At 45.3% G+C, this 13884-nt stretch overlaps 1 protein-coding gene across 5 annotated transcripts in view; it reads right to left on the bottom strand.

Moving 5' to 3' along the window:
* Positions 1 to 13496, bottom strand: part of DOCK9 (dedicator of cytokinesis 9) — a 203178-nt gene extending 189682 nt beyond the window's left edge. For all 5 annotated transcript variants that reach the window (XM_075265309.1, XM_075265317.1, XM_075265318.1 and 2 more), the window contains exon 1: positions 13091 to 13496. In XM_075265309.1, coding sequence (XP_075121410.1) covers positions 13091 to 13213 — 123 coding nt within the window. In that variant the 5' untranslated portion in view covers positions 13214 to 13496. The remainder of the gene's footprint in view (positions 1 to 13090) is intronic.
* Positions 13497 to 13884: the final 388 nt, after the last annotated feature.

Genomic DNA, 13884 nt, shown 5'->3' with positions numbered 1-13884 from the left:
GAACACATGGGTACATGTACAACACAGAGGCTGGCACCTCTACCTAGTCCTGGCTTTACAATGTGGTTATTAAAAAAATAGTTATCCAACATGCAGCTCAATAAGGGTCAATGCACACAGAGTTTTGTGCGCGGATTTTGACGCGGAATCAGTGACAGAATCGGTGCAGAAAAAAGCCTCCCATTGACTTTAATGGGTTCCTTTTCCCATGCGGAAAAAAACTGTGTGCACTGACGCTAAATGTACAAGACCAGATTTACACTTCCATACCACAATGCAGTGCCTTATGTTTTTTGGCTCCATGCACACAGCCATGTTACAGCTCAGAACAGGAGTTCTGTAGTTATGGCCATGATACACTTTTGTATGTTCTCTTTCTAAAACACTATCTAAAGGTGTGACAAAAACCACAATACATGGGGGCCACACGGTGGCTCAGTGGTTAGCACTGCAGCCTTGCAGTGCTGGAGTCCTGGTGTTCAAATCCCACCAAGGGCAAAAAACCATCTGCAAGGAGTTTGTATGTTCTCCCCGTGTCTGCATGAATTTCCATCCCATATTCCAAAGACATACTTGATAGGGAAAAATGTACATTGTGAGCTCCATGTGGGGCTCACAATCTACATTAAAAAAAACAAACCCACAATACATCAAAAACAGCACTCATCTGCTCTGTGTGAACCTATTCTTATCCTTTTTAGACCCATTGGGCAGCCATACTTCGTGAGAAGGTTATAAAACTCATGTTATTATCTTAGAAGTTTTCTTGTGCCTGCCAGTTGTCAGACAGAGTTTCCTCCTGCCAGTATTTACTTACTTACATATTTACTTAGCCTGGTCCTTAAAAGGAAAGTTGTGTCATCCTTACAAAGACAGATAACAGAGGGATGCCTCATCACATTTGCTTATAAAATATTTGTAGGTAAAAGTATTTTACATATAATGCTTTAGTATTATTACCGAACCTTTCCCAATGACCTGAGGTATTGCATTATATTTGTGTTCTACAACTGTGGCCACAGAAGTCACCTGGGGAGACTACCCAGGAGCATGAATTAAATAATCCCTAGCAACAACAGTGTTTGTCTTGCCAGTAAATGCCAGGCTGCAATACCTGGTATGTGCTGTTTACTTAGTTCTGCTCTGCATTATCTCAAGTTGGCAGAAGTCTGGAATGCCATTAAACACCTACACACGGGTGGCTTACTACTATTAGTGTCTTTGTTACAGAAACTTTTTGTCTATCAACATTTTGCAGAATTGATGCCTTCTAAGTACAGAATATAAAGTGTGCACTGTGAAATGAATGATCTAATATTTATATTCTCATTTTTTTTTAGGACTTGAAAAGGTTTTTTTTTTCTTGTTTATGTGCTCAAGTCAGACCCTCATTATTACTGCACCTCTGATGGGCTCAAGTGTCCATACTTACGTATTGGTAGCATAACTATAACTTCCCTTTCAACTTATTTAGTAGATGCATAAATGCTCTAAAGGCACTTTAACTGCTCAATAATACAACAATACACCTATATAATCCCACACATTGGACATAGATATCTGTGCATAATGCAGACACTGCAATCATTAATAGCGAGCAGAATGTTTAAGGTCCAATTCTAGGATAAATTGAGTTCACACATTGTAGTATTACCGCAGAGATTAATGGATTTAGTTGGTTGGTTGGTTAGTGACCACCTGCTTATTTCTGTCAAAACAAAGCGCTGCGGAAAAACTATGACAAATGCATTGAGTTGTTTTCTGCCTCGCGTTTCACAGAAAGTACACAGAGTTTTTCTCTGCGGATTTTCTGTCCCTGACATACAGTACATAGATGGAAAACACTATCATTTCTGTAGGTATAATTGAGAATTGCTGCGATTGACAAAAACGCATTTCCGCTGCAGATTTTTTTTCTGCGACTTATGAATGGGATTAGTCAGACTTACTTATTCAACAAATAATGTCAAACGACAGGATCACTTATAAGTAAGTGATCCTGTCGTTTGACATTATTTGTTGTTGCCGTTAGTGGATTCACATTTTTTGAGCCTTTATTGCATTGTGTTTAGTGTTTTATCCCAGACTTACTTATTCGCAACATGGGGCCCTGGCCTTAACATGTTTCAATGGCAAAAACTGTGTGGTCAATAAACAAAGCAAAGCTGTGGGAAATAATGGTTAAAGAACACCTTACATATCCTCGGGCACATGCAGATTTATATACCACTAGAAAGGAGACAGTGCGCTGAATTCAGCGCACTGTCAGCTTTCCCATTATGTGACCCAGGGCTGGCGATACTGGTGCCTTTACTGATCTCTGCCCACTGTCAGAAGGGCATTCCTGACAGTCTAACTGCTCTGTCAGGAACTCCCTTTCAGCGATAGGCACTGCTGTGAAGAAGGACGTACCTGACAGACTGTCAGAAACGCCCTTCTGACTGTAAAAAGCTACGGTACCGGGACCGATAGCGCTTTACCCGGGGCACAGATCGGGAAAGCCAACAGTGTGCCGAATTCAGCGCACCGTCGGCTTTCCAGCAGTATATAGAACTGCCGGTGCCCAAACCCATGAAAGGTCCTCTTTAATACACTGTATTCTGCAACACACAAATGTTGAAAACCATTACTCCTCCCTTATATTCACATACGAAAGCAAAGATGAAGGTGGGATTTTTCCATTGCTACTTGTTCTAATTGGTAGGATGTCAGATACTGCACACAAACTTACAGGAACTTGAAAGAAGGAAAGTCTGTTTTAGAATTGATTTAAAAAAACCCTGAATAGTAGCTTTCTCAATGAGTCAGACATGGCGGAGAAAGACTTATACACCACAGTTTACATTTCTGCTGCCCACCAGCCAACAAAATCACCAAATCAAAAAGATCAGAATACATGAAACACAGAGCATCTATACATTACATCAGTACATCTACATGTTTTTACAGCTGGAACTGTGGGCATATTTACCATCACCATACCATAGCTTAAAGCTGTATTACCACATGGAGATTTGTAAGCAATTAATACACATTTTTTTCAACTCCAAATAATTTGCAGTATCCGCACCAGCCTCTCATTGACTTCAATGGGAGTTAGACAGAATCCACCTGAAAATAGCATGCTGCTTATCTTTTTTGCTAGCAGAACAAGTCAGAGGGAGAAAAAAAAAAAAAAATCAACACCTGCCTCCCTTTGAAATTACATTGAATTTCAGGTGGAATTTGGATCAGATTTTGCCCCTCAAATTCAACTGTGTGAACACACTCTAATCATCTTAAATGTGACAGTCGGGTTCTGGTTACCAATGGATACAACCATGAAAACAGGAAATTTTTATGGTCTGAAAACCAGCCATGATTTCCATATTGTAGCTGGGTTATCTTCTTGAGCATGCACTATTCCCGTCTCATAATAATAAGAAAATTATGGCTGAAATTCAAACAAGAGCCAAACCAAAGAAAGTTCCTGCATTCATGGTCGTATGAATCAACAACCAATCAAGGCAACAGACTGTGACCACTAAGATCAGGGGTGGGCAATTCATTTTCCCATGGGGCCACATGAGAAATTTTAACGGTTCTAGAGAGCCACGTGCGGCGAAGGCAAATTTAGCTCCACCCACTTCTCTGCTGACTCCGCCCATTCTCAATCATTTTTCCCATGTGCCCACAAAGTAAAATCCTCCTACAATCACCCTAACATTATAGACCACCACATTATAACGTTTCCCTCCAAATGTCCCACAGTATTACGTCCCTCTCCTGGTGCCCCAGTATAAACCAGCAGAAATTAGAGGGGACATTAAATTGGGGCAGCTGGAGGGGGACATTAAACTGGGGGCAACTAGAGGCAGACATGTCCCCTCCAGCTACCCCCCATGGTTTAATATCCTTCTTCAGCTGCCCCAGTTTAATGTCACCCTCCATCTGTCCCCTAGTTTAATGTCTCCCCCCATGTGTATTAAGTTTAACTGCCCCCCTACATCTGCCCCTAGTTCCCCCCTCTTGCTCACACATGCTGTCTCTTCTCTCTTCATGCTCTCACATGCTGTCACACATGCTGTCTCTTCTCTGTACAGCAGCCTCCATTGCCGGCAGCTTACAGAGAGCACACAGTCCCGTGTGGCTCCGCCCACTAACGAGTCATAGCCTATCCTGGTGATAGGCTGTGATGACATCATCACAGGTCCTCTATCATTCAGCAGCCCCCATTGCCAGCAGCCTGGTGACATCATCACAGGTCCTTGAAGAATCTTGCAGTAGCTATGCGGGCCGCATAGAAGTAGTCAGAAGGCCAGATGTGGCCCGCGGACCGCACATTGCCCAGGTCTGACTAAGATAGTTAGATAACATGTGAGCCAAGTAGGGAGCTTGGCCCACATGGTGGAGAATAATTGCACACACCACAGTTTACATTTCTGCTGGCCAGCCAACAAAATCACCAAATCAAAAAGATAAGAATACATGAAATGTACCAAATAATTAGGAATGTTTGTGAACCTGTTTGTAACCTGAAGGGACAACAATCCTACACTGAAAGTAGTGAGCATGCTCAAAAAGTAGGGAGCTTGGCCCACATGTTAATACACTCTAGGTACTCAAGCAAATAGTCATTACTATAGTCAATTATCTAAAAAGGGCATAAACCAGAAAAACATTGACGTGTCCCACGTACCCACTGCATTTCATATCGTTCAGGTCTCTCTTCAGTTTACAGAGTGTCTTTTCTGTAGTCCAGAAGTAAGTTTTTCTGCTTCATAGGCATGAATACAAAGACTAAATGAATACAGGGGTCCTGGTTCGAATCTGACCAAGGGCAACAACTACATTGAGACTGAACATTCTCTGTGTTCACATGGTTTTCCTTCTGGTACTCCTTTCCTACCACACTCCAAAGATATACCGATAAGAGAATTGTGATTCCCTATATTGGAGAGTGCACCATACTATATGGGAAAGTGTGTGAAGACAAGATGCGCAAAGCGCTGCAGAATGTGGATGCCATATAAGCAAGAAATATAAAAACACTGAATGAGAGACTGTCATTATAGATTAAAAGGATTCTACCATTAAAACCTCTTTTTTGTGAAGATTTTTCTTTAGAAAGGCTATTCGTCTCTTACTTTTAGATGTGATCTCTGCCGTGCCGTTCCTTAGAAAAACTGGTTTTTACTGGTATGTAAATTAGTTCTCTGGCAGCGATGGGGGTGGGCCCCAGTGCTGAAAATTCGATGGGGGCGTCCCCACTGCTGCTTGAGAACATGATCCTGCGACGCCTCTATCTTCGGCTGGATCCTCCCCTTCTGTCGTCTTCCTTCTGCGTCACCTCCGACGCCTGCGCAGTTGGCTCTGCCAGTGAGACACCAGCAGAGCAGAGTGCGAATGCCGGCCGGCGGCCATTTTTGGGAGGCTGCTCCTGCATTGAACTTCAAGAGCGAGAGCGGCCTCCCAAAAATGACATGGTGTCCAGATACCAAACATCTGAACCTGTACTCAAAAAGCCGCATAGCGCTCCTTCCCTTCTGTGCCCTGCTGTGTGCCCAAACTGTAGTTTATGCCACATGTTTGACACTGGTGTACCCGGGATACCGTACATAATGTCATATGTGGGCATAAACATTATGGGGCACAGCCAGATACAGAAGGAAAGAAAGCTTATTTGGTTTTTGGAGCACAGACTTAGACTGTTTGGTTTTTGGATGCCATGACCCTTTTGCAGAGACCCTAAAAATTGCCCTTACAAAATGGGGTCACTTCTTGGGGAATTCCAGTTTACTGGCACCTCCAGGGCTCTGCTAAAACAACATGGCACCCAGAAAGTCCCTCTAACTCTGTACCCCAAAAGCTAAAAAGCGCAGTGCTCCTTCCCTTCTGAGCCCTGCTGTGTGCCCAAGCAGTTTATACCCACATATATAATTTTTTGCCCTTCAGGATGGCCCCTTAATAGTTTTAGGAGTGCAGGTCTCTGACAACACAAAGTGGGTGCAATGTATTGGGCACCAAAATGGCATATCTCTTTAAAAATTTCAATTTTTGAGAAGCATTTTTAGTCTCAAAATCATAATGCCCCTTGATACATTCCTTGATGGGTGTAGTTTCTAAAATGGGGTCACTTTTGAGGGGTTTCCATTGTATTGATACTTTAGGGGCTCAGCAAATGCGACATGGGACCCGAAAACTAGTCCAGCAACATCTGCCCTCCAAAGCCCGAATAGCGCTCTTTCCATTCTGAGCCCCACCATGTACCCACACAGCAGATTATGGCCACATATGGGGTATTTCCATGTTCAGGAGAAATTGTTTAACACACTGTGGGGGGCTTTTTCTCCTTTAACCCCTTGTGAAAATGAAAACTTTGGGGATAAAGTGACATTTTAGTCATTTTTCATTTACACATTCCAATGTTAGCAAAATCTGTGAAACGGCTGTAGGGTCAAAATACTCACTATCCCCCTTGATGAATTCTGTGAGAGGTGTAGTTTCTAAAATGGGGTCACTTTTGGGTGGTTTCCATTTTTTTGGTACTCTAAGGGCTCTGCAAATGAGACATGGCGCATTAAAACTATTCCAGTAAAATCTGCTGTTCAAGCACCCTGTGTTGCTCCTTCCCTTCCATGTGCTGCCGTCTGCCGAAAAATCAGTTTACACCCACATGTGGGGTATTTCTGTGTATGGGAGAAATTGCATAATAAACTGCAGCTGCATTTTCGCCTTCAACCCTTTTTGAATGTGTTAATTTTAGGTCTAACTGAATGTATTAGTGAAAAAAGTTAAATGTCTAAATTTGACCTCCATATTATGTTTATACTTATGAAATGCTTAAAGGGTTAACAAACATTCCAAATGCTGTTTTGCATTAGTTGAGGGGTGCAGTTTTGAAAATGGGGTGATTTATGGGGGTTTCTATTATACAGGCCTTTATAATTCCTTTCAGAACTGAAGTGGTCCCTAAAAAATTAGTTTGGAGAATGTTCTTGTAAATCTGGAAAATCGCTGTTACACTTGTAAGCCTTGTAACGTCCAAAATAAATTAAAAGACAATCAAAAGATGATGCCAATATAAAGAAGAGATATGGGAGATCATATTTATTCATGTATTTGGGTGGTATCACTATCTGCCTGAAAAGCAGAGAATTTCACATTTTGAAAATTGCTATTTTTTTCCAAATTTCCATCAAATGTCCTATTTTTTTATAAATAAATACAAAAATATTGATTAGTGTTTACCACTAACGAAGTATAATGCGTTACGAGAAAACAATCTCAAAATCACTTGTGTAAGTTAAAGCGTCTCAAAGTTATTGCCATATAAAGTGACACGTCAGTTTTGAAAAAAAAGAGGCCTGGTCCTTAACGCACTTTTGGGCTGGGTCTCTAAGGGGTTAATAAATGTGTCTTATGTGCACAAATATGGGGTCATTCAAAAACACCTCACACAGCTAGACCAAGAGAAAAGTTACCAGTCACAACAAAAAATGGTTATGGCTAAAGGTTCAAATTAGGCTAGTCCTAAAGGGGTTAAACAAATGGCACTTGCAACACATTCCTCCTCTTCACAGTGTGACGGTACTATTTATACAGTGTGTGGCTGAGACAAGTCTGACCAATTTTATCATTCCATATCTGACACTGATATGACACTTGATAAACATCTTCCCATGTAGACAACCATCACTAAGCACATATAATGTTGTCACAGGAGATGCGTTGTTCACCTAGTGGCACCTTTCACAATACAATGAGGCAGTGACAGGATATGAGGGTTCCTGAGGCTCCATGAGTAACAGAAATTGTGGCAAGTACACACACATCCCTCATACTGAGCCTGCTCCTTGTTCAATGGAATTAACACTGTAAACGCCAGCCGCTGTAATGAGCCCACGTCAGTACAAAGAGCATCTGATGTGTAGGACGCAGAACGTCAGTAATTCCCACATAAGTCTCGCAGCGTTTATACATTTCCTGCTCATCTACCAGCGGTCAGCCCAGCATGTACCAAATACTTAGGAATGTTTGTGAACCTATTTGTAACCTGAAGGGAAAACAATCGTACAGTGAAAGTAGTGAGCATGCTTAATAAGTATCCGCTCACCGCAGTATAGTAAGTGAAAGTAACAAAGTGCACAGGCGATTACAAGGTACACAGAAGCTAAGAAAAGTCTACAGAAATGTCCACATAAGGCCAGGTAGAAGGATGTAACTACCACAGAAACCAATCGTAGTTCACAGAGTTTCACTGTGTCAATGGAAGGGGGTCTAACATGCTGGAGAGGCGAAGATTATAAGAAAACGTTACTCGCCTCTCCCTAGTCTCCCACAGTGGATGTGTCACTCCAGGTGACCACTGCAGTGAATTACAGGCCTCAAGTGACCTCTTCACAAACAGAACGTCACAACAGTCACATGCCGTTTATGAAGAGGTCTCCTCTGAGGCCTGTGATTTACAGTAGCCATCATCTGGCACAAATGGCTAGGAGGTCTGTAAAGAAAAGACTGAACTTGCCACTACTGGAAAAGGAGGATCAGGGAGAGAAGAGTAAAGTTTATTTATATTCATAGCTCCTTCAGCAACACTGATAAACACTAAAAGAAAAAATGCTAGATAACCCCTTTAACTAGATTCTGCATGGTTCTTATGGACAACAATGGTTGCTCATGGACAGACATGTACATGAACCAGCACATAACATGTATTACTTACAAATAGCAGTCAAGCCCAGTTCGGGCCATCCCGTTCCCCCCTCCACATGAAAAATACAGAGAGAAAAGTCCTGCAGGCAGCACTTTTTGCAACGCATTTTTCGTGCGGAAACCACACAGATCCCATTATAGTTTATGGGGTCCACAGGTTTCCTTAGATAACCACTTTTTTAAGCAGTTTAGGTTGCTGTTCGGGGGGTCCCAAGCGACCTCCCTGAATGGAAACCCATGTGCAGATGTGAACCGGACCTCACTTAAAAATAAAACCTGTCAAGATTGGCAGTGGGGATAGGCTTTGTTCACAATGCCATTCAGAGATCCATTAGATGCCTCTGTCAGCAGGCCCCTCCAGTTATACAGCAACAACAGTGTAGCATGCAGGGCTAGGAATTCTGTTAACATTATATAAATTACCATCAAGCCCACTAAAAGTCAATAGATTAAAGGGGTGCGAATATAAACAGATCCTTGTTGGCTGTTCACAGAGAGGATTCCACCTCAAAATCGGCTTCAAATTACATCCAGAATCTACCTCCATTATTCTCAAAGGAAGGCAGTGATGGCCGCGTCTTTTTCTCAGCATGCTGAAAGAAGAAGCATCTCGTCATGGATTTCACAGCCGATTCAAGCCATAGAACCTGTGGCCCAAGACTAACACAGGGAATTATTAATAAGCAAACTAGTGATGAAAAGCCCAAGTTCTGCACACCGCAGAGCTAAAATTTGGAGAGAAATCTGGTGCAAAAGACTGCTTCAAGTTACTCTTCAAATTTCTCAGTGTGAACCAACCTTAGGCTGAGGACCCAGGTTGCGGAAACACAGCTTTTTAGGTTGCAGATTTTGCTGTGGTTTTTTAAGCCAAAGCCAAGAATGGCTACAAAAGTAATGGAAAATATATAGGAAGTAATTATACCTTCTGCTCAATCCACTCCTGGCTTTGGCTAAAATAAATAATAAAAAAAAAACCAAAAAAAAACAAAAAACTTTCTTTCTGTAACATGGGGCCTCAACCATAAATGGGATTTTTAATGGGGATGTAATGACCAAGGCAGAAAATGCCATGGCTGCATATACACAACACGAGGCTGGGGACATAGTGCCCAGTGTGTGCCATGTGAGGTCACCATACATAATATACATCTGGCCATAGCACCTCTACAGTGGGGGCAAGTGACAGACAACCCCCCAGAATTATATAGATAAGTCAGTAGAAAATAACTGTAGCCATTTTCTATGCACAAGGGCTACCGGGTCCATAATATTCATCCAGAACCACCACAGTATATGACAAGATCACACTAAGTTGTGCCTGGAGTACACTTATTACATTGCTCTGGTCTATAACTTTCTCTTCATCCTTCCTACTATAAAAGGGTCCCTGTATCCAGTGTCAGACTGGCCTGTCAGAATAAAACAGGATGTTTGGGCCAAGGCTCCAACAGAATGTCCCAGCAGAAGATACCCATATTTGAAGGATGCCATGATCAATTTCTTAAGGTCTATTGGAGGGTAGGCCCTTCAAATCATTTTATCGGGTGGTCACAAGAAACCAGAGTCCGATTCTGCCTGTAACCCATGTATGCATGGGATGTAATATAAGGACAGACTAGATGAACCACGTGGTCTATTTCTGCCATCAGTTTTCTAGGTTTCTATGATTTTGAGTGCACTTTCACATGGTAGCACTAACTGTATACAGAATAGGGAGGTACAATCCTGCCTACCCATGTCATCATGGACTAGTGCAAGCAAGACGTGAAGCCATTCTCAGCAGCAGCAATATCTTCTAACCAGTACATGAGACTTACGTATGTTTGTATGAAGGACTATGAAGAATATAACCATCATCATACTTCATACCAGTGAGCGCGCACCTCAGTGAGTGCATGTCAGTCTGCCAAGACACCATTCATGTTATTGGAATTACTGTTAGGACAGCTTCCTACATATGAGCACATCTAAGAATGATTACATGAAGAGCATTGGTGTACTTCATCCAGAAAGACCACCCCAGGCAAGCCAATAAGTACTGGGTTACATGGAATTAACAAGTGACCCTGAAAGATGCTGTTATGGGGCGTAATAAAATAGGGTGACATGTAATACCAGCTAGGCTCAGTTTATGGGCAGAAGTATTCATATCTATCTTAACCTGGAAACCTCTGCTACAACCCAATTGACTAGAAGGTAAGATAAGAAAAGTTTAGAGAAAGACACTGGGCAAGACAGCACTCTAAAGAGAAGTCAAAAGAATGCACTGACTAAACTTTTATGGTCCAACAACAATACTGTGGTCAAGCTGCACAACTGGGCATTAGGACTGCCTCAACCATGTCCTTACTCCTGGGCACGAGGACAGCTCCAGCCAGATAACTACAGTCCCACACCAGGACTACCCCCGGTCAGCCAAGTACAACCACACTGCAAGTCTATCCAAAGAAAAGCTATTACCGCCAGGCGCCACGACTAGCTCCAGCCAGGCTATTACCACCAGGGGCTAAGACTAGCCCCAGCCAGGCTATTACCACCAGGCGCCAAGTCTACCTAGCCAGGCTATTACCATCAGGTGCCAAGACTAGCCCCAGCCAGGCTATTACCGCCAGGCGCTAAGACTAGCCCCAGCCAGGCTATTACCACCAGGCGCTAAGACTAGCCCCAGCCAGGCTATTACCACCAGGCGCCAAGTCTACCTAGCCAGGCTATTACCAACAGGTGCCAAGACTAGCCCCAGCCAGGCTATTACCACCAGGCGCTAAGACTAGCCCCAGCCAGGCTATTACCACCAGGCGCTAAGACTAGCCCCAGCCAGGCTATTACCACCAGGCGCCAAGTCTACCTAGCCAGGCTATTACCATCAGGTGCCAAGACTAGCCCCAGCCAGGCTATTACCACCAGGCGCCAAGTCTACCTAGCCAGGCTATTACCACCAGGCGCTAAGACTAGCCCCAGCCAGGCTATTACCACCAGGCGCCAAGTCTACCTAGCCAGGCTATTACCATCAGGTGCCAAGACTAGCCCCAGCCAGGCTATTACCGCCAGGCGCTAAGACTAGCCCCAGCCAGGCTATTACCACCAGGCGCTAAGACTAGCCCCAGCCAGGCTATTACCACCAGGCGCTAAGACTAGCCCCAGCCAGGCTATTACCACCAGGCGCCAAGTCTACCTAGCCAGGCTATTACCAACAGGTGCCAAGACTAGCCCCAGCCAGGCTATTACCACCAGGCGCTAAGACTAGCCCCAGCCAGGCTATTACCACCAGGCGCTAAGACTAGCCCCAGCCAGGCTATTACCACCAGGCGCTAAGACTAGCCCCAGCCAGGCTATTACCACCAGGCGCTAAGATTAGCCCCAGCCAGGCTATTACCACTAGGCGCTAAGACTAGCCCCAGCCAGGCTATTACCACCAGGAGCCAAGACTAGCCCCAGCCAGGCTATTACCACCAGGAGCCAAGACTAGCCCCAGCCAGGCTATTACCACCAGGAGCCAAGACTAGCCCCAGCCAGGCTATTACCACCAGGAGCCAAGACTAGCCCCAGCCAGGCTATTACCACCAGGAGCCAAGACTAGCCCCAGCCAGGCTATTACCACCAGGCGCTAAGACTAGCCCCAGCCAGGCTATTACCACCAGGCGCTAAGACTAGCCCCAGCCAGGCTATTACCACCAGGCGCTAAGACTAGCCCCAGCCAGGCTATTACCACCAGGCGCTAAGACTAGCCCCAGCCAGGCTATTACCACCAGGCGCTAAGACTAGCCCCAGCCAGGCTATTACCACCAGGCGCTAAGACTAGCCCCAGCCAGGCTATTACCACCAGGCGCTAAGACTAGCCCCAGCCAGGCTATTACCACCAGGAGCAAAGACTAGCCCCAGCCAGGCTATTACCACCAGGCGCTAAGATTAGCCCCAGCCAGGCTATTACCACCAGGCGCTAAGACTAGCCCCAGCCAGGCTATTACCATCAGGTGCCAAGAATAGCCCAAGCCAGGCTTTACAACCCATGCACCAGGACTGCCCAAGCCAAGATGTTACCAATAGGCGTCCACACTGCCACCTCTGGGCATCTGAACTGCTAAAGCAGGCTGTTACCTGTGGGCATCAGGACTGTCCCAACCAGGCTGCAATGACTGGGACTGCTGTGGCCAGGCAGCGATAACAGGGCATGAAGGCTTCCCTGGCCAGGTTGCAATTAGCATGGATGGGTACTGCCATAGCCAGACTGGTAAGCGAAGGCTCCTGTACTTCATTATATGATCGGGCTTCAGGACTAGCCTTACCAAGCTGTTATGACAGGGCATCAGCAGTGCTCCGGCCATGTGTCTTACTGTCCCCCTCCCCACGTGATGCTGCCCCCGCCGCTCCCGGACAAGCCCCCCCACCTGACACTCACCAGTAGCACGGAGCCTCTCACCACCTCAGAGACGCTCTGCCGGAGCTCCGCCGCAGTACCTGGCTTGCTGAGCGCACGGGTAAACTTGCGAGTCTCCGGGTGTATGGAGTGATGAGCAGACATAACAGCAGCAGGAGGGGTGTATCAGCACAACCATGTACCGGGGCCAAGTGTGTGCCTGCGGGGCGGACATAGACCAGCAGGGAGAGCAGCCTCCCCTGAACGATCCCAGTTATCCCAAGTGTACATCTGAGAGCTGCTGAAAGGCTGCACCGCTCATCCCGGGCCGCTGCACTCTGCACAGAATGAAAGGCGCGCCCCCGCCGGCCCACACGGAATTCCCGGGGAACGTTCGGACCACGCACTGGGCTTGCACCTCACGGGGGCGCGCTTCACTCTGTGTCAATATTCTATCCCAAGGGGCGTGGTTCGGGAGCGCGCGTCGCTGTCAAGTGAAAACCACGCCCTCTGTGACGTTCCCATGTTGTGATGGCGTATGTGGGTGGTGTGTGACTTTTAAGCGGCCATCTTTAGTGAGGGCGGTGATTGCTTTCTAACCGTATCAGAGCGTTAATTCCGCACATACCAAATAAATAAGTATAGTTGTATCTGCCAGCAGGCTGCAATATGATCTGTATACATCACTCAGCTGAAGTTACAGGTTTTCAGTTTTTACTTTCCCATATAAAAAATGGCGGAGGAGGTGAGGAACGCCCCCTTATCGCTTGACTAACGCCCCCGGCTCCTGTCTATCAGCGAGGTATCCCACTCCCAGTTATCTGTGTGTGCTGCAC

This window comes from Leptodactylus fuscus, chromosome 2 (genome assembly GCF_031893055.1).
Source record: "Leptodactylus fuscus isolate aLepFus1 chromosome 2, aLepFus1.hap2, whole genome shotgun sequence".
In the NCBI taxonomy this organism is placed as follows: Eukaryota; Metazoa; Chordata; class Amphibia; order Anura; family Leptodactylidae; genus Leptodactylus; species Leptodactylus fuscus.
This window is presented reverse-complemented; position numbering and strand designations above follow the sequence as displayed.